The 20,918-nt window shown below is 33.9% G+C and overlaps 2 protein-coding genes across 21 annotated transcripts in view; one reads left to right on the plus strand and one right to left on the minus strand.

Annotated features, from left to right (window-relative positions):
• Positions 1 to 4,298, plus strand: part of LNX1 (ligand of numb-protein X 1) — a 121,368-nt gene extending 117,070 nt beyond the window's left edge. For both annotated transcript variants that reach the window (XM_044681248.1, XM_044681249.1), the window contains exons 9-10: positions 3,087 to 3,245; positions 3,895 to 4,298. In XM_044681248.1, the coding sequence (XP_044537183.1) occupies positions 3,087 to 3,245; positions 3,895 to 4,030 (295 nt within the window). In that variant the 3' untranslated portion in view covers positions 4,031 to 4,298. The remainder of the gene's footprint in view (positions 1 to 3,086; positions 3,246 to 3,894) is intronic.
• Positions 4,299 to 4,392: 94 nt separating this feature from the next.
• Positions 4,393 to 20,918, minus strand: part of FIP1L1 (factor interacting with PAPOLA and CPSF1) — a 100,278-nt gene continuing 83,752 nt past the window's right edge. For 12 of the 19 annotated variants that reach the window (XM_044681255.1, XM_044681252.1, XM_044681251.1 and 9 more), the window contains 3 exons: positions 15,596 to 15,809; positions 6,385 to 6,522; positions 4,393 to 5,707 (listed from right to left, as the gene is read on the minus strand). In XM_044681255.1, the coding sequence (XP_044537190.1) occupies positions 5,560 to 5,707; positions 6,385 to 6,522; positions 15,596 to 15,809 (500 nt within the window). In that variant the 3' untranslated portion in view covers positions 4,393 to 5,559. Of the gene's footprint in view, positions 5,708 to 6,384; positions 6,523 to 15,586; positions 15,810 to 20,918 lie in introns of all 19 variants that reach the window. The other 7 variants (XM_044681263.1, XM_044681253.1, XM_044681266.1 and 4 more) reach the window with 4 other exon arrangements.

Raw genomic sequence — 20,918 nt, forward strand, 5'->3', positions numbered from 1 at the left:
ATATGTAAAATTTCAGAACAATTTCTGTACTTGGTCTATAAACAGAAATACATTGATCCAGATGCTAGTGGGTATTAAAATAAAGTCTCCTCCAATTCTTAAAAAAAAAAAAAACCTTCACTTGACCTGCTATTCCTTCAAGCTATCTTATATCCTAGGAAATGAAGATCTATGCCTTAGAAAGATTACTTAGGCAGCTGTGTGGAGGACTGATTGGAGAGGCTGGGGGTTGGGGGGAAGTGGGAAGAAGACTTGAATTACAAACAATTAGAAGGTCATTTCACTGGTTGAGTTTAGAAGTGATGAGGGCCTAAACTAGAAATAGTCGACGGGTGTTAAGGGTTGGGAATATAATGGTTAAATTGGGATTTTGACTAGAGAGTTATAAAAAGTGGTCACCTATTATTATCCTTCAAGTCAGGAAAAGTACTATCAGCTTTTAACAATTTTGTTTAATTGGAATATTAGTAAAAAGAGGGAAATGTGGAAGGGAAAGAGATAAGGAGACTGCCTAGCCTACCCCAAATGCTGATCTGGTGAAATGAAGCTCACTCCCCAAGAGTTCCAATCTCCATGTAGGAATCCTAGTCACTCACCAATAAGCTGGGCAGGATCCAGGCAAGGTCCCAATGTTGAAAAACCCTTGTGAGCTGAGCTCACCAGGCAGCAGTGAATCCAACAAGAAAGCCCCTGGCTCCAAGAAGCTCCAAAGCTGAAAGTCGAAGTCCCGAAAGCCAAAAACTCTAGTCGAATCCAAAAGCCCCAAGGAGCCGTCCTCCAAAGAATTCCAAAGGAGAAGCCTTGAGAAGTTCTTGGACTGGAAGTTCAGGACTTTTTATAGTATTTTCCACTTTATGGAAACCAATCACAGTCTTTCAATTTGCCTAGCACTGCCAGGGGAGGGGGCAGTGGCCTCTGGAGTTGTCACCCACTCTAGCAAGTGACTTGTGAACTCTCATACTTAGTGACTGGTAAGGTACTAAGTAGGGGTACTTAAGTTTTTGATTAACTTAAAATTTGCTGACTGATAGACAAAGAGTTTGATTCACTCTTCACAGGAATAGTGGGAAATCCTTTGTGGAAACAATCATCAAGATGTATAGGTGGTATAAGGGACTAGTAGTTGGTTCCCCAATCTTAATCCTCTTCCTTTTTACAACCTAGCTCCCAGAAAAAGTACTAGCTTCCTTCATTTTCTCACTATTAACTCCTTTTCCTTTTTTTCCCCCTTTAATTAATTTTTTATTTTAAAATATTCTTCAATGTTTACATGATTAATTTTCTTCCCCTCCCACCCCCCAGCTGACAAGCAATTCCACTGGATTGTACAATTGTTATCACTTGATACCCATTTCCATATTATACATTTTATTAACTCCTTTTTTGATCAATTTTAATCCCTCCACTTCCCTGAAAGTGTCCTCTCCATTATCAGTCATCCTAACTGCTAACACCAATGCCCTTCTCCTAGATGGCATTTACATGACCTCTACGATGACTGGGGCACTCAAACCATCTATCCCCTTAGTTTGATGACACTCTGTGCTGACTCTCTTGTCTATTCCTTCTCTGGTCGATCATATCTTTTAGGTGTGGGTCTACTCCAAGGCTCTGACTTGGGTCATCTTTTTTTCTCTAGGCAATCTAGTCTTTTGAATACTTGTAGAATTGCTACATGGATGACTCAAAAATCTAAGTATCCAGCCCTAAATCTCCTTTCTGAATTACAGTTACATATTAACTTCCTGAATATCTCTACCTGGATCGTCCTGTACCATTTCAAACTGAACATGCCCCAAATTGAAAAAAGTAAAACTTTCTTCTGATCACCAAGTCTCCCTCTCCCTCTAAAGCTCCTTATTTCTATTGAGGGTAACACCATTTCTCCATTCATTTGTTTTTTTTCAACTTCAGTCATCCGTAATCTTCCCCACCCCACCCCAACTCTAATCTCTAAACCTCTTCTCCATTTATGTGATCTTCAAGATCAGGCCTTACCTATATTAATGCAAAATATCCTAATTGATATTTCTGCTTCTAATTCCTTTCCCCTCTTCCACACACCAGCCAAATTAATCTTCCAAGGAACATTGGAACATGACCTCCTTCAGTGGCTACCTTTCACCTCCAAGATAAAAACTCAGTCTGACATATAAAGTCTTTTGCAATCTAGCTACCACCTACCTTTTAATTTGTATTTTAGCTATCTCCATTATCTGAAATACATGCCCTCCACTCTACCCTTCAGAATATCTATCTTACTTTAGGTTCCTTTTAGGTGTTACCATAATCATTACTCCCCAAATTACCTTATCTATATTCTTGCCTGCATGATTTGCCTAGTCAAATGTAAACAGAATAGCTCAAATGGGAGAGAACTAATCATTTCTTCTTGTAATTTAAGTGATCAGCACAATGTAGGTCATTAATAAATATTGAGTGAATTAAACTGAAATATTCCTTATCTAATTTCCTATTTTAACCCAAAGCATTACTTAACAAGTTCAGATTCTTAGTCCTCCTGTTTTTTTTTTGAGAAGTCATTCGTTTTCAATTTATATTTTGCAGAACTATTCTCTCATTCTTGAAATGACTCAACTGCTGTTCATCTTTATATCTGCTTTTCAGTATCTCACATTTGAACATATACATGCCTAGGAGAATACACATGAGCTTACATATTACGGTTTAAAGACAATTTAACATTTAAGTATTTGTTTGTAAAGACATCATCTTAAGCCTTACTTAACAAGACATTATCCCTAACAGTATAAGAGTCAGAACCATGTTTCACATTGTTCCACTCTTTCTTGACATAGCTAATTATTGTCTGTTGCCACCCTACTAGCAGGGACTAACGGTGTTTAATAACTTTCTGTGATGCCCTGTCACATAAAACTTATGAGATTGTGTATTAGAGAAAGCCAAATAATAAAGTTCTGCACTAATAAGTTAAAAATATTTTAAGTGAACCCTTGATATTATTAATCTCAAAAACATGAGAAATAAAAAGGTGAATTATGAGTCATCAGTAATTAAGCTTAACTTAATCTTCTGTATATACATTAATCATGTTGATATTTCAGGTATTTGTACAGCTGCAAAGATGTAATATTAAGAAGGAATACAGCTGGCAGTCTGGGTTTCAGCATTGTAGGAGGATATGAAGAATACAGTGGGAACAAACCATTTTTTATTAAATCTATTGTTGAAGGAACACCAGCATATAATGATGGAAGAATTAGGTAAGGATGAATGGATAACTGAGGCTTCTTGTCTGGCAGAATTTCCCCTACGTTTATCATTAGTACACAGGTTTATTATATTAAGAACTAGAGGAAGGTTACTTGATTCTGTACTATTTATAAAAGCCTGGCTACAGACTTCTTTCCATCATATGTGAATTTAAGTAATAAGGAAAAATACATTTGAATAGAAAAATAATGGCTTAACCATCCTTTTTGATATTCTATAATAAATTACACATCCTTTGCCTCCAATGTATTTTATAATATAGTTATCCCTTCTACATTGTGGGAAATTATGGGTGGGGCTCTCCTGGGATTTGGAAAATTCACATGAAATTTTTAGGTCCACCTTTTGGAGTTTCAAAACTATTTCTGTGTTATCTACTAGCCTTCAGATATTGTCTTTGGCTTTTGCAAAACTCCCTAAAAATTCCCATCTAATTTCTTAAGTCTACCTGTGATATATTGAAATTGAGTGGAAGGGATAACAGTACTTTTAGTAGAGGAAGTACTGGGACTATCACATAACCTTCATGAAAAAAAAAAAAAGATGATCTGAATCTGATCAATGTAGGAGAAAACCAAACTAGCAGAATAATCTTAAAATAACTATGGATAAACATATTAATTATGTCTCTATTTCTAGATGTGGTGATATTCTTCTTGCTGTCAATGGTAGAAGTACATCAGGAATGATGCATGCTTGTTTGGCAAGGATGCTAAAAGAATTGAAAGGAAGAATTACTCTCACTATTGTCTCTTGGCCTGGAACTTTTTTATAGAACTGATGGTGATGATGTAGTAGAAAACAGAACACAAACAAGCTATTTAAAATTTGACATGAGATTTTGACTTTTTTTCCAACTTTACTTTTTAAGAAAAATGTAAACTTGCATGTCAGGAAAAGTAGGGTCTCAAGAAAAATGCTTTTCAAAAAACCTGAAAACTATTAGTAGTTTTTCATCAAGGTGGAAAGACTCATTATTTCATGTCTCTAAGTTTATATTTTTCTATTAAATAATGTAATAAAAACTCTTTAGCTGGAAATACCTGTGTGCCCCTTATTACTGTATTCAAACTCACATGCAATTTGATTAAGAAATCAACAAGGAAAAAAATTGGCAATCATAAAACACCACAGAAATAATTTGTGATTAAATTTATGGTTTCAACCTCAAACATCTAAAGATTACATTATAGCAAGGTTTTCCCTTCATGATCAGCTATGCAGCAAACATTTTTCAAATTTACTTCGTCTAAGTTATATGATGATGAACAGATTTGTTGTAATTAAAAATAAACTGTAACTCATTCTTTATAATGCCATGTTATTTGTTATAAAAACTAACAATAGTAACTTTAGGATCAACCTATACATACTCAGAATTCTAAGTTTGCCTCTTTTAGCCCTCATAAGTGACTAATTTACTAGGAACAAAGGTCATTTTCTTCACAACATAATGTAGTAAGGGTGCAAAACTGCACAAATTATAAGCCAAGAGGCCTTCAAAAAAATCACTAAAGGTATTTTGCAACAGAAAATTTCATTTAATCCTGGCTCTTCTGGATGGTAAGGAGGACCAAAGTTGTGCCAAAGTGACAAGATACTACTGAGTATGTGCCTGCTAGGAATTATTTGAATCAAGTAATTTCTAATAAAATTACCAGAATGCCTTAATAACAGATCTTCCTGATTTGGAAATATGAGGTTATATCCCATATTTCAACATCTGCTTATATTCCCAAATTTATACTAAAATTTTGTTGTTGAAGTCATAATACCAAGATGAGTGCCATACTGTGTCAACAGAAAGAGCTCCATTCGAAAAAAAATTATTTGGAAATAACATGTTCATATTTATACAGTTTTCATTAAGAATTCTTGAGGCTCATACATCTTGAGGCTTTGATACTTTCACAGCGGGGCATGTGACAGGCAGCTGATTAGCTCAGGAAAGCTTAGGTAAGCCTGACCTTCTATCAAGTAGCTTGTGTATATATAATTAACGATGATATCCAACTTGGTATGTAGCTTAAAAGGAACATCCTCTCTAAATTTCTCAATAAGTGCTTTGCTCACAATACCCTCTTAGTGATTTCTATCCTTTGATTTCTCAAATATTACATGATAATGACAAATTCAAGTCTAAACTTGACATGAAAAATTCACTCTTTATTTTGAAAAAAAAAATTAACCTTTTCTTTTTCATACTAACAGAACAAGATTAAGAGGAAATTTTTTTAAACATTATCCAGAAAAATAACAAATTTAAAGCAGCCAATTTCTGGCACTAATGCAAGCACAAAAGGCCTATTCAGCAGGGGCAGCCTCAGTGCTCTCCTGCTCTGGGGCAGGTTCACTGCCAGCTTCTTTTCCTTCTTTGCTCCTTTTTGATTTTTTGTGTTTATGTCTCCTGTGACTGTCCCCTTCTTCACTTTCATGGCGTCTTCTGCTATTGCTGAAGAAAAAGGGGGAAAATAAGACAGTTATTGTATACTGACTGGTATTCAGAACATTTTTTATATTAGAACCTGACAAGTGAAACCAGATCTCCTTTTAAGAAATTATGTGTGTGCTTTGGGAATGAAGCAAAAACAAAACACTGATCAGATTATCATCATTTTAAGAATACAATTTTTCTAGATGACCTTTAGGCATGTATATTTTTTGCCATAGGTGACCCTGACCTCATCTCATATTTATACTTGTGTTTTATGTAACCTAAATTATAGACATAATTAAGACATAATAACAAAAAGTAGCAGTATGGAATTTAAGCAGTGGATTTAAATCAGAAATGTACTTAAAAAAAAAAAAGAGAAGATATTTTGGGTTATTTATATAGTTAACCTTCACTCTCTTGAAAGAAATACATATGCACACCTCACTTCTAATTTCCAAATCACATTCCATACTTACATTATCCTTTCTATTCCTCATGTTACACACCATCCAGTTGTGGATAAGCATAAGCTTGAATGCACTGCCAACTGATCATAAGTTTTGTGTTTCAACATCTCAATGCTTTAGAGAGCAGTATGTATACCAGTGTTTACATGAAAAGTATTTATGTGATGTTTTCTATTATTTCAAGTCAGATGGATATCTACTTATTTCATCTGTTAAAGAGCAAACCTTCGAGATGACTTGTGTCTTGTCTCCTCTTTTTCTCTGTGTCTTCTTTCTCTGTGTCGCTCTTCTTTTTCTCGACTTGCTCTATGACGCTCATAGCCTCGTTCCGTATATTCTCTGTATCTGTATCGTTCTTCATCACTGGAATTGAAGTAAGGAGTTAGCTGGGAAACTATTTTAAACAAATCATGGTTGCCATTACATACTATTTATAACCAAGTATTTCTAATCAGGAAACAAGTGAGCCTGACAAGCTGCCTGTTTTCATCCGCAGATATAAGTATACTAGAAATATGGTCTAGCACAAGTCTGTTGTTCAAATGGCAATTAAGTTCTTGACATCTATCTCTGGGGGCCAATATAGCAAACGACAGTTTGGGAGGAGGGAAAATAATTTGGATGATGAGGGTATGGGTGAAGAGATGGACTATCATCTAATTTAGACAGTGTAATAAAAGAGCTGCCTTTCTTCAAGGGAATGAGTAGCTGGCTCTAGCTCCACAATTATCTGAGAATTAAAAGAAACCAGTGACGTGCATGTGAAAAGACTTCAATAATTTATTCCTGATCCAATTCAGTTACTTTTCCTGCCTTTGTATTCTTCAGTGCCATTCCTAATTCTTCTTTAAGTATCTTAGTTCGAATATGGTTGTTGCGTTCCTTGATGAAGAAAATTTTTTGTGTTAATTTTGTAAATCTTTCCCTTTTTTTCTTGTTTATAGTCCCTGAATAACCTTTAGAATGACTTTGCTTACTTGGATATATGGCTTTAGACCAGTATGCAGACTACTTTTACTCTCTTTTGCTTCTCTGCTTTGAGACAATACACATCATCTTTATTTGTAAAATTTAATAGAGGAGTTTATATTTTAACCTGGTGTTAATTTTGATAATCACCTCTGTTGGGCAAATAAGTATTTTGCTAAGACACTTTCTGGGATCCTCTGATCTACTTTTTAAATTATGGTTTACCTTCTGGATGAAATTATTACAGCCTGTGTTAATGTTACTTCTGTTGTCAACTGCTTACTTTTTATTTATTTTACTTATTTAATTAATTTCATATTTATAAGGAATAACTTCAAATTCTTATACCGTAAGTGCTGCCAATTTTTTTTCTTTGCCTCTTCAAGAATCCTGTGAGTCATCATTCCATTTAGGCCCAACTTTCCCCTTTCTTCTTGCTTCATTTATAGCAAGAATATTGAGTAATATGATTCATCTCCTCTTTCAATATGTCCACTCAGTCACTGAACAAGTACCTCACATTTAGAGTAACCAATAGTCAAATTAAAGTTTGTTAATGCACAAAAACCCTGTGACTTAACACCCTTGGACTTTTCCCCCCATCATTCCACCACCATTACAGCAAAGCATAAAGAAATTGAAGAAGATAGGGGTCGTTTTTTATTTTCCTCATTTAAAAGAGTCCTAGCAAAACAAAGTTTCTTCCTTGGGTGACTGGTACACTATATGAATAAAAATGAGTTATGAAATGAAGATGGCCTAATTTTGCCTGCTATTTTCTTATTTGTATCATCTGGTTTGTAAAAGAAAGCCTCAGACTTAATTTTTGTAATGATATCTGAATTATCATTTGTATTAATCTATGACTCAAACCTTGGCTTGTTTGTCCTAAATACATTTTTAAAATTACTCTGCCTATGATACTAGATACAAGGAAATGCAATATTCCTTGTCTCACAATTTATTCAAAAGTCCAGGAAAATGACTTGAAATGGCAGAGAACTTTGATGAGAAATTAAACTTCAAAATTCATTACCTTTTTTTTAAATTTGGAAAAATTTATATTATTTTCTCTAATCATGATGTGTCCTTTTCTGGATATTGCTCTGTTGTTAGAACAAGCCGAAGGACGCTCAACTTTAGTACTGGTTCCACTGGTTCAAGGGAAATAGATGAGAAATGGGATATTATAGAAGACATAAAACCTGATGTACATATCAGAATACTCAGTTTCAACTTGTAGCTGAATATTTCTTCTATTAATTCTGAAGGAAACCTTCTAAAAAATATGGAATACCATTTGCCAAAGCTTAAGGAAATAATAATTTGTTTCCACGGGTAAAATATGGTTTGGCTTAAATGACCTCCAATTACTCTCTCTCTTAAAACCATCACCACCACCACCACCTCACCACCACCACCAATTCTACCTTCTGTCTTAGAATCAATACTGAGCATTGGTTCCAAGGGAGAAAAGTGGTAAAAGTTAAGCAATGGGGGGTTAAGTGACTTGCCCAAGGTTAAATAGCTACAAGTGTTTGAACCCAGGACCCTCCTGTCTCTAGGCTTGGCTCTCAATCCACTAAGCCACCCAGGTGACCTCAATATTTTTTTATTTTTTAAAAAAACCATTAACTTATGTCTTAGAATCAATATTGTGTATTTGTTCCAAGGCAAAAGAACAGCAAGGGCTAGGCAATGGGGGTTAAGGAACTTGCTCAGGGTCATACCGCTAGGAAGTGACTGAGACCAGATTTGAATCCAGGACCTCCCACCTCTAGACATGGCTCTCAATCTACTGAGCCATCTAGCTGCCCCCTCCTCCCAATCTTTAATGTCTCTTCAAGCTTCAAATATGTGATCCTATAATATTGACTAAGTTAACTTTTCAATGAGTAAGAAATGATAGTTATTGTTAGCCTATCTAATATAAAAAGTATCTAAATTCCTTAAAAATTAAGTCATGATCTGAAACACATGTAAAAAAAAGATCATAAGATTGCAGAGTCAGAGCTAGAAAAGAACTTCTGTTATCATCTAGTTCTGTGTTGGCAAACCTATGGCACGTGTGCTGGAGGGGGCTGCTCCATTCCCCCCTCTCCACACACACCTGAGGATTTTTCTCACATGCCTGCCCAATACCAATGGAAGCACTTCCTCCACCCCCTGTTTGGGGTAAGCTGCAGTTTGGGCACTCGGTTTTTAAAAGGTTCACCATCACTGCTCTAGTTCAATCTTTTCATTTTACAAGTAAGGAATTTGAAGTCCAGAAGGGCAATTTTTTAAAATTCCAAACTAGTGCTTCTACAAGTTTTACTATACAGTAAATAAAAAAATACAGGAAAAACTGATCACATATGATTAATGTGTTTTCCAAATTATACATTTTGATATATATGTGTGTATATGTATATACCTCCTATGAAATATGTATGTATTTCAGAGGAAGTTTTAATAAGTTCATAAATGAAATGATGCACTACCATCAAGTTTTCACGTAAACCTTATACCTCACAAAATTAAAAACAAACCTCTTAATTAAAATACCTCTTCTCATTAACTGAAAGGAAAAAACCAATTTAGCCAAATTAATTACTTTTTTTTGCACATCATGTCAGTAAGTTCACTCTTCTATTTGTTGAAACTTTGAAATAGTTCACCAAATATATTGTGGTTTCATGACAGAAGAGGAAGGAAACCAGGAAGAGAAATTGATTTCTGCTTTCATAGAGGCCTTAGGTACATAAAAATGGAATATTAACTTGCAAACAATATTAAGTATTAATAGTCTATTGATAAATTAAAATGAATATGCCTAATGTTTTTGTTTGAATCATCCTGGGAACATTTAACAAAAACTATTCAGATAATTATTAAGGTAGGATAATAATTAAAATAGGATCTTACATTGAACTCCTACAGCAGGGATTATCTCTCCCTTTTGCTTACTTCTATACTTTTCTAATCTATGATTCTTCTTCTTATATTTTTGTGGTACCTATCTTTCATACTCCTTTGTTTCCCCTCCAGCACTGCCACAATAGACAACTGCTTAAGTTGGTACGATGTTTGTAGGAGAAAGGCAAAAGTAAAAATAATAAAAAGTCAGAATATTAATTTCTCCAAAAAGAGAGAAGAGTATAATGGTAATTTTTATTGGCAGTAGTATCTTAATTTTAATAGCAAAAGACCTATCCTAACCTATTTTACATTTTTAAAAGAAAAAAAATGGGGGAGAGGGGGGATAGGGTGGATGGCAAAACAACAAGATTTCGAAAATAATGACAAATGTCCATAATAAAATACAATATTGTCACAGTAGCAAACACATGATGGTAGTAAACTGAAAAAAAAAAAAAGTTATTTTCAATGATTTAAACTGGAGAATTTTTTCTTCCTCTCTTTTCAAACACAAGCAATTACTTCATGATTTGTCATTTTTAACCCTCCCTCTTACCCTAAAACCAACTTTCTGTTAGCATAAGGTCCTTTAGTTTCTAAATGTAGCCATATGGCAGCAGCTTTACTGCAGATGGTAGATAATTTAGTCCCACACACAAAACCCAAGGCCTGTTCTCCCACCCTTTTTGCTGATAACTCTGGCAGCCACACAGAGGTTTCTCTGGGCCTGGAAGTCATTATAGCTCATTTCAAGCATCCTAGAATGACCAGCCTTCTTTCTGGCCCTCAATTTAGCTGCCTAAAAACAGATGTTACAACTGGTCTGGACTTCTTAAAACACTGACCCTGTAATTTGTAATACAACACACACACTATAGGATCTATCAATATAATGTCAGTGTTTTCAGAAAGAACTACTCATTTTCTTATACTTCATTTAGACCTTTAAAGTATATTTTATATGCTGGAGACAGTTTAGACCTATCTAAAACCCTCACATTTCTGTGGCCTTAAACATTCTTTTATGCTCCAAACTTATAAAGGTATACACTGACTGCTGGTACTGCATGTCTGGAATCTAAGGGTTAAACTCTGCTCATATTGGCTTAAAGTAACTGTTAATGCATGTTCTTTCAATGAAAATTAAACAGCACTTAAGATTTTTTTTCAAGTACTCCTCTCCTCCAATGAAACTTCAAAACTCCAAGTTTCTGAATTATTCATACATAATGAAAATGTATAATTCCTTGGAGAAGTAGCTGATTTTTGCTTACAATTATATTAAAGTCAAGCTTTTTGCTTAAGAACATGCACATTTTGGAGTCAGTGTGTCTATTTCTAAACTAGTTAAGTTAGAATTATGACTGAAATCAAAGTTTTATTAAAATACAAACATTGAACTTGACAGAAATTTCCATTTACATGTTTGGTAATTATAGCAACATAAAATACACCAAAGTATATGTATGTATTTAATCAACAAAAAATTCTAAAGTGCCTATTATCTTCCAGGCACTGTGCTACTTGTTGTATATAAACTTAAAGAAAGGGAAAATAAGTTCATTTGTATTAACAAATTAGGTTTCAATTTTCCAAAAAGATAGATTTTCTGACCTAAGGAGAGGCATCTATGATCATAAGTGGATCATCAATTTAGAGCTGACTGAAGGTGACCTCTAAGGAGGTCTCCTACCAATTCTTCCTTTTATACTTGGGGGACCTAAGGTACAAAGAAGCTAATGTTATGGCCTGACCCCAGGGGTGGTATCAGAGACTACACTGAATCCACTGAGGTTACCTACCACTCTCCTTCATAAAGAGACTATTCTGTCACCAAAGGGGAAAAAGCTAAAACCATAGTTTGTGGCAAAAGGTGAGCAAATGGCTGTGAGCTGCTGAGATTAAATTTGAGCATGAGCACCAGGAAATGTTATATTTTAATAATTTCTTTATCCAAACTGGATCATATTAAATTTATAATTAAATACCTATTGTATGGCAGACATTTTTATTTTCTATGATAGTCACAAAAAATAAAAACCTTATGATCTAAGCATTAATTTGCATATATTTCTTGGAATCACTTAAATACTGGAATCCTTACAACACTTTTTTTCTGATTATAGCAGGAACAAGAGAATGAGAGACATTAAATATATCAAAATTACTCATCATCTGGCCAATGGCATTATACACATGCATAGGCAGGCACCTTTTGACCTAATAATACTACTATGAGGTCTATATCTCAGAGAGATCAAAGAAAAAGGAAAAAAGACTTATACAGCAGCTCTTTTTATAGTGGCAAAGAACTGGAAATTAAGAGGTTACTTGACAAGAATGGCCAAATAAGTTGTGATTTTTTCCTAAATTTTATTTATTTTTTAAAAATATATTTTCCCATGTTTCCATGATTCATTTTCTTTCCCTCCCATCTCTCAGAGCTGACAAACAATTCCACTGGGTTGTACAAATGTCGCCTATTTCCATAGTATTCATTTTTGCTATAGAGTGATTTTTTTAAGGCCTAAATTCCATATATACATGTGATAAGTGATGTCATACGTTTTGCCTTTGCATTTCTACTCCCATAGTTCTTTCTCTTAATGTGGATAGCATTCTTTTACATAAGTCTTTCAGGAGTATCCTAGCTTGTTGTACTGCTACTAGTAGCAAAGTTCATTACATTGGATTTTTCCACAATTTTACTTTCTGTGTACAATGTTTTTCTGGTTCTGCTCATTTCACTCTGCATTAGTTCACCGAGGTTCTCCCAGTTCATATGGAAAGCTTCCAGATCACCAATCCTTACAACATAATAGTTTTGCATGACCATCACATATCACAATTTTTTCAGTTATTCCCCAATTGAGGGATGACCCCCTTATTTTCCAATGTTTTGCCACCACAAATTGTATGGCTATAAATATTTTTGTATAAGTATTTTTCCTTATTAAGTCAATACTGTGTATTGGCTCCAAGGCAGAAGAGTGGTAAGGGCTAGGCAATGGGGGTCAAGTGACTTGCCCAGGGTCACACAGCTGGGAAGTGTCTGAGGTCAGATTTGAATCTAGGACCTCCCATCTCTAGGCCTGGTTCTTAATCCACTGAGCAACCCAGCTATACCCCACATTCATTCTTTCAAAGTCCTTTGGGCATAATTCCAAATTGTGGCATATGATTATGATGAAATACTATTTGTTCTATAAGAAATGATGTGAGGAGAGAGGTGGTTTCAGAAAAACATGGCAAGGTCTATATGAACTGATGCTAAGTGAAGTAAGAAGAACTAAGAGATCACTGTGCATAGCAACAGCAATGTTGTAATAATGATTGACTGAAAGGCCTGGCTACTTTGATCTATACAATAATCCAATACAATTTCAAAGGACTCATAATGGAAAAAATGTTATGTACCTCCACAGAGAAAAAGGATTAACTCTAAGACAAACTGAACAATAATTAATTTTAAACTTTATTTTTTCTGAAACATGGTTAATATGGAAATATGTTTTGAATGATTTCACCTGTATAATTGATATATTGCTTGCCTTCTCAGTGTGAGAGTGAGGGGAAAAATTTTGGAACTCAAAATTTAAAAAGAAAAGAATGTTAAATTAAACTACAAGAATGGCTATACCCTTTGTTCCAAAGATTATAATACTATAAATAAACATCAAGGAGCTCAATGATAAAAAGTTTCCATACAATTTATAGCCACACTTTTGTAGTAGCAAAGAACTAGAAGCAAAGTAAATATCAACTGACTGAAGAATGCCTAAAATGGGATTGTTGAACTATAAGAAATGATGGAATACAGAGAAGCACAGGAAGACACACAAACTAATTCAGAGTAAGGTAAGCAGAGCCAAGAAAACAACATACACAACCATGTAAGGAACTGTCACTACAAAATAATTGGAATTATGTTTCTATATCACTTAAATCTCTCCCTGTATCCTAGACACTCCCACTTTCTAGAAGCCACTAAGAAGATGTGCTGAAATGAGAGGTCTATGGATATGGAACACTGTATATATTTTCAGATATTTATGAGGTATAATTTTTCTGGTAGTTTTGCTATAAGGCTTGGAATGGGTGGAGTAAATTTAAGCAATACAGAAATAAAAGACAATAAAAATTTTAAAAATCAACAGATTGATATTTGAACTTGTTCCACTTAAAAAAATTGTTATTGATAATGTGAGTTTCATACCTTAGATACCATATCAAATCAAGGCTTTAACAATGAGGATTATGAGAGAAATGAAAAGAAAATGATTTTTAGGCATGGGAAGCAGCTTGTACAGACACACAGAAGCTGGGGATGGGTCAAGTTTAGGAAACATTTAATAATAGTTTGAATAGAATATAAAGTTTGTCAAGGGTTAGACTATAGTATTTAAAAAACATAAAAATAAGAGTCTGATTGTAGTGGGCCTTAAATGAAAGATGAAGTGTTTATATTTTATCCTAGCAGGAACTACCAATGATTTTGGGGAATGGCAGACAGACCTGTGCCGTGGAAGATTATTTTGGTAATTATGTGGATGGCAAATTAGAGAAAGAGTACACTGAAAGTAACAACTATTATTAGAGGTCTAGGGCAGAAGATATGTGTGGAGAAAACAGCATGGATACAAGAGATGTGGGAACTTCTAAAACTTGACACTGTTCGTTATGAGAGACGAAGTTATGAAGGATGGATTCTAGGAGTCTATGAAGTTAGACAATGGAGAAGATGATGGTGCCCTCAAAAGAAAAAAAGTCTCTAATTTTTTTCCCCCTTGAAATATATCTTATATATATTTACCTGCAAACATATTACTTTCAGTTCCCTACCCCAACAGAATATAAGCTCCCTGAAGGTCTGTGATTGCTGTTTTTGTTTATGTAAACTTAATAAGTAGGTTGGTGCCCATCACATGGATAGAGGAGATAGCCAGCTTGATGTTACAATAGTTTTCTGGGTACTAAAAGTAAACATGACATGATTTCCTATAAAAGTGCTTTTTTTTTTTTTTCTTTTTTGAAAGCTAACACTATGAACATTATTCTTGAGTAGAGGCATCTTTCCAGTACTTCAGTAGTCAGTTATGATAGTCTGTTCTGAAAGGCTCTTCTAAGTATGTTGAATGTGTGTTTTAAAGTTCCATTGGCACTACCCACATTCAGAGGAAGAACTACAGGAGTGGAAACACAGAAGAAAAACAACTGCTTGAACACATGGGTTGAGGCAGACATGATTGGGGATGTAGACTCGAAACTACCACACCAATGTAAATATCAACAATTTGAAAATAGGTCTTGATCAATGACACTTGTTAAACAGTGGAAATGCGCATCTGCCATGGGGAGGGGGGGTGCAGTGGGTGAAGGGGAAAGTAGGAGCATGAATCATGTAACCATGTTAACGTTTCTAAAAAATGAATATTAATAAATGTTAAAAAAAATAAACTTCAATTGGGATATTCCGCTCTTCCTCCAAAACTTCTAGCTATTTGTTTGTACTTAAACTGCGATGTAGATCAAATATCAGGTACAAATTAAGGTATACTCAACAAACCTGTTGAAAACGCTCGGTGTTGGGCTGTGATCACGTTCCCTCTCTCTCTCTCTGGTACGTTCTCTTTCCCGATCCCGGTCACGGTCTCTCTCTCGGTCTCGTTCTCTCTCTCTCTCTCTGTCTTTCTCTCTCCTGGCATAGTAGTCCCACTGCTTGGTAGTGTCAACAAGACTAGGCCATGAAGGAGCAGAACCAGGAAGATGAGGAAAGGCAACTAAAAGAAAATGGAATAATTAGAAACAAAGGTGAAAATACTAAAAACAAAAGACAAATGTCTGAAAAAATTGGTATTATAATTCTTTTTCAGAGAAAAGAAAAAACAAATATGCTGTTTGTTATATTAAAGTGTGACACAAGTTTAAGTCTCATGCTATAAAATTAACAAGATCATTCTCTTAAAGATTAAACATAAATGCTGATTTACTAATGAGCCATAATGCATTTCAATCTTTAAAGATTTTCTGAGTTTGCTTTTGTGAATGACCACTTAATTAATTTGCTAGCAGTAGAAGAGATATCACAAACTTCTAAATGTAAAGGAATCCAAACTGACATTTGGAGTATTTGTGGAGTGGGGGAAAAGGAAAAGGATATTTTTTATGAAGTAGGGGAAAATCCCAGGACCAAATGTATTCATGAGTAAATTCTAATATATATTCAAAGATAAACTACTTGCAAAAGTAGCAAAAGAAGAAATCTTATGAAATTCCTTTTCTGACACAAATATTGACAATATGCTAGTCAAAAAAGAAAAAGAAATCTTTAAATGATATTTCTAATGACTATAGATGCAAAAATTTTATGTTAGCAACAAGTCTTATACATATCAAAAGATTATATATACTGTGACCAGGTTGAATTTATTCCAAGAATTCAGGGTAGGTTTAGTATTAGGAAAACTATAAACTTACTTAATCATACTAATGTAACACACCACACACACACACACACACAAAAATAAATTTTATCAACAGATGGGGGGAAATCTTCTGATATACAATATTCATTTTTGTTGAACAAAAACAAACACTAGAAACCTAGTAGTGGCCCATTTCTTACAATTGCAAATAGTATATAACTGAAAATGAGAATTGGCATTTCACCTAATAGGAATAAACTAGAATCGCCCAATGAAATTTGAAGTGAAGCAGGGATGTCCATTGTTGCTATTTCTATTTCTCATAGTACTATAAATGCTGGCTATAGCAGTATGACAAGAAAAGGAAAATTTAGGTAATAAATAGAAGTAATGAAAAACAAAAGTCACATTTTGCAGATGATATGATAGTGTACTTAAAGAACCCTAGAAAGTCAACTAAAAAAACAGAAACAATAACTTTAGAGAAATGCGGAATACAAATCAATACAAATCATAAGCATTTCTACATACTGCCAATAAAACTCAGCAGAGAGAGGTAGTGAGAAATTCCACTTAAAATCACTACAGTTATGTATATGATTTTTTGGAGTTTACCTACTAGGAAACACATAAACTATGTAAATACAATTACAAATCCCTCTTTACACAAAGATAGGCCTAAATAATTGGAATATTAATTCTTTGTGGTTTGGTTAAGACAAAAGGATAAAAATGACAATGCTACCTAAGTTAATTTGCTTAATCAATGTTACATATAATTAAACTATCAAAGAACTACTTTACAAAATTAGAAAGATAATAACAAAATTCATCTGAAAGCACAAAAAAGTAAAGAAACTAAAGGGAAGAAATAAAAATGTGGAGGGACTAGGAGTACTAAAAAGCTCAAAACATACTACAAAGAAGTTAATTCTCAAAACAATTTGGTACTGGTTAAAAAAAAAGTAGAGATCAATCAGTGGATCCTATCTGATACATAACATACAGAAGCAAATGAGCCTTGTAATCAAGTATTTGATAAACTGAAACATCCCAGATAACAGGATTAGGGCTCAATTATTTACAAATTAAAGAAACAAGGAGAAAAGTAACTATCAGATCTATAGAGGAAAAGTTCATGACCCAAAGAGGGATAGAGTATCCCTGGATACTTATAGACTTAAGTGAAAGTAAAAATGTTTTGCATAAACAGATTTGATAAATCTAAGATTAAACGGAAAACAATTAAATGGGAAAAAAATCTTTGCAGCAAGTTTCCTTGATAGAGATCTTATTTCCAAGATACATAAAGCATCGCCAAAGTCTTACTCTTTTAAAGCTTAAAACAACACTAAAACTTTTGATATAGCGTATTAGGAAATGATTCAAATTTATAAGAGGCATTCCACAACTGATTAGTTTAAGGACATGAATAGACCATTCTCCAGAGGAAAGGGAGAAGGGCTATCTACAGCCATATAAAAAATAAATGCTCCAAATATTTAGACAAATGCAAGTTAAAGCAATTTTGAAGGTCTAGCTCATATACAGATAGGAAAGATAATAAAAAAGAAAAATACAAATGTTGGAGGGACTGTGGGATAATAGTCACATTGATGCACTGTTTGTGGACCTCTGAATGGGAATGCTGGAAAATGTTTTGAAAGTATATATAAATAAAAATTGACTGTTATGCCTATACTCTGAACAGGTCAAAGAGTTTGAAAAGGTCCTACATATACACAAAAAATATTTACAGCAACTCATTTTGTGGTGGGATAAACTCTGGGAAAATAAGGGAATGCTAATTAATTAGAGAGTGACTAAACAAATTGTGGAATGACTGCAATGAATAATACTATAAAGAAAAGAAAAATTTTTCAAAGAGACATGGAAAGACTTGTATGTTCTGATGCAGAGTTGAGAGAAACAGAAGAACAAGTTATACTATCACATCAATACTTTTATTTTGAAGTACTTCAAAATACTTTATTTTGAATAAACTGATAAAGAATGAAATGAGTAGAAGCAGGAAAATAATTTTTCAGTAACAACACTAAAAAAAAAAAAGCAATGAAAGAACTCTGATCAGCACAATGACCATCCATGGCTCTGGAGAACCAATGATGAAATACTATTAAATCACGACAAAGTAATGAACAAAGTGTACAGAATGAGACATTTTTGGGGCAAGACAAATTGATTTTAAAAAATTCATATCAAATGTTTCTTCCTTGGTGATTAATCTGTAAGATGTTTGGTGTCTTCCATTATTTTAAAAAATTGCTTCTGTATATGTTTCAGGTTCCACCTATAATTTCCATAGTAGTTATGTTTTAGTCCTAAAGCTATAATTGGGAACATTAAGAAAACATTTTGGGGACAGAGACATACTTTTGCTTAGAATAATTCTCAAGTGTTCTTGGATAAACAAATTAGCTTAAGTTCTGGGTTATATTATCTGTGGTATGTGTAAACTTATTTAAAATAAAACAAGGTTGAAAGAAAATACCATTGGAGAAAACTCAGAGGTAAGAGACATGCCAAATGGAGAAGAGGACAAGCAATTTATTTGACTGCAGGTTAGAAAAGGATTTTTGGCGTATAGGGAGATGCTGGTGTTTTAAGTGCAGAATCCAAAACAACATCCCCCTCAAAAAACAAAAACAAACAAAAAAAACCACTTGTTATTTTTTTAAAGTTCTTAACTTGCTCTTGGAGGACAATGGCATCCAGAGAACTTTTGGCAATCTTTTAAAAAATATAACATTAGCTAAAAATGGTATGTCAACATAAAAGAATAATACTCCAAAAAGAAATATGAGAAGAGGAGGCAGAGGAAATTATAGAATGAATTAAGCATAACGTACATTATGATATAAAAACAGCAACAAACATGAAGAGAGAAGGGGCTTAGAAGCCAGAAGGTAAGCAATTTTATTAAAGGTAAACAGCTGCATTAATTCCTTTTAAACAACTAAAATATTTTGGAATTTGTGATTTTATGAACAACTCTTTCTTATGTCAATGATTTGATTTTTTAAAATTAGGTTTGTTTTAAAACCTATAATAGAATGGTTAAGCTCAGAATTGTATTAAAATAGAATTGAAAATTCTTAATAGAATGAATAAAAATATAATAAAGCACAGATAATGTTAATTTATGGTTTTCTAACTTAATATAAATAGGAATCCTTTTCTATATAGTTGGACATCACTAGTCTAAGATGTAAAAATTAGATGAATTAACAGCAAAGAAGGCTAATTTTAATTCCTAACCTGTTTTCTGATCACCCACAAAGGTGATGGCAAGGGTATAGGCTTTTAACAGAACTCTTCAGTCCTACGCACATTTAAGAGGGAAGTGTTCCTGCTAAAGACTGCAAGGTAGCAGTGGGCTATGTTGCAAGACATACAGACAGAACTGGGGCTGGATACCTTTGAATATATCTTAATCATATCTGAAGGGGAAAGGATATTAGCATCTAACTGAGGTCAGTACTATCCCCCATCAGAAATCATATGGGGGTAAGGACTGAGGCTAGGGAAACCTGAACTGCTCAGCAAGGGAGAAGACTAAGAAAGATTTTTAAGTTCAAATCCATAGAAACTGCCAACAAAAGGGAAAGAGTAAGTGAACAACAGGAATATTAGGGAAAAAAAATGAAATTACTATAAAGCTCAGGAGGAAGAAAAAGGATAAAGACCTTTGAGCACATATAGATAAGAGAAGAGAATGTGGCGACCATTTTAAACAAGTCCATTGGATTGGTATTGGGATTTGCTTCTCTTAAGGAAAAGTTCTGACAGAGAAATTACTTGTTCACATAATGTGTGAAATATTAAGAGAAAGCACTTTAGCACTATGAAATATAGTTAGGGTACAGAGTTTAATACTTAACACCTATACCCTGATTCAATTAGTATTTTAAAAAATTAAAACAACAACAACAAAAATATTAAGTGTCTAACAAGAAATCTTAGCAAGATACTTGAAATAGTGTTGTAACTGGTTGGAGTAAAATAGGTGCTTTAGGATGGAGAATGTTCTAATGAATATCTTAAGGAGTTAATTTGAGTAAAATAAAAACCAAGAGACTATTACTGACAAACATACAAAGAATTAACAGAAAACATTTTCTGATTAAGTATGTAGAACTGTGGAATATACATCAAGAGGGAAGAAATACTCTTGAGATAAGGAGCTTGCCAAGAAAATAGGCCCAAATTTGTAAATTCCAGTAACAACTAAGATCATCATCAAAGGTTCTGCAAGGGGCCAAACGAAGAAATGGATGCATAAACATAGGCAAAATTCCAGTAAACCAGTAAACAAACCATTAACCCAGTAGCGTCAGTTTCATAGTGGATATAGAGTTGACCTCAAATTCAGTAAAACTAGGGTTCAAGGCCCTTTAATATACCAGTGTTCAAGGCAACCATCTGAAACTGTTAAGTTGCAAA

This window comes from Gracilinanus agilis, chromosome 6 (genome assembly GCF_016433145.1).
Source record: "Gracilinanus agilis isolate LMUSP501 chromosome 6, AgileGrace, whole genome shotgun sequence".
Lineage (NCBI taxonomy): Eukaryota > Metazoa > Chordata > Mammalia > Didelphimorphia > Didelphidae > Gracilinanus > Gracilinanus agilis.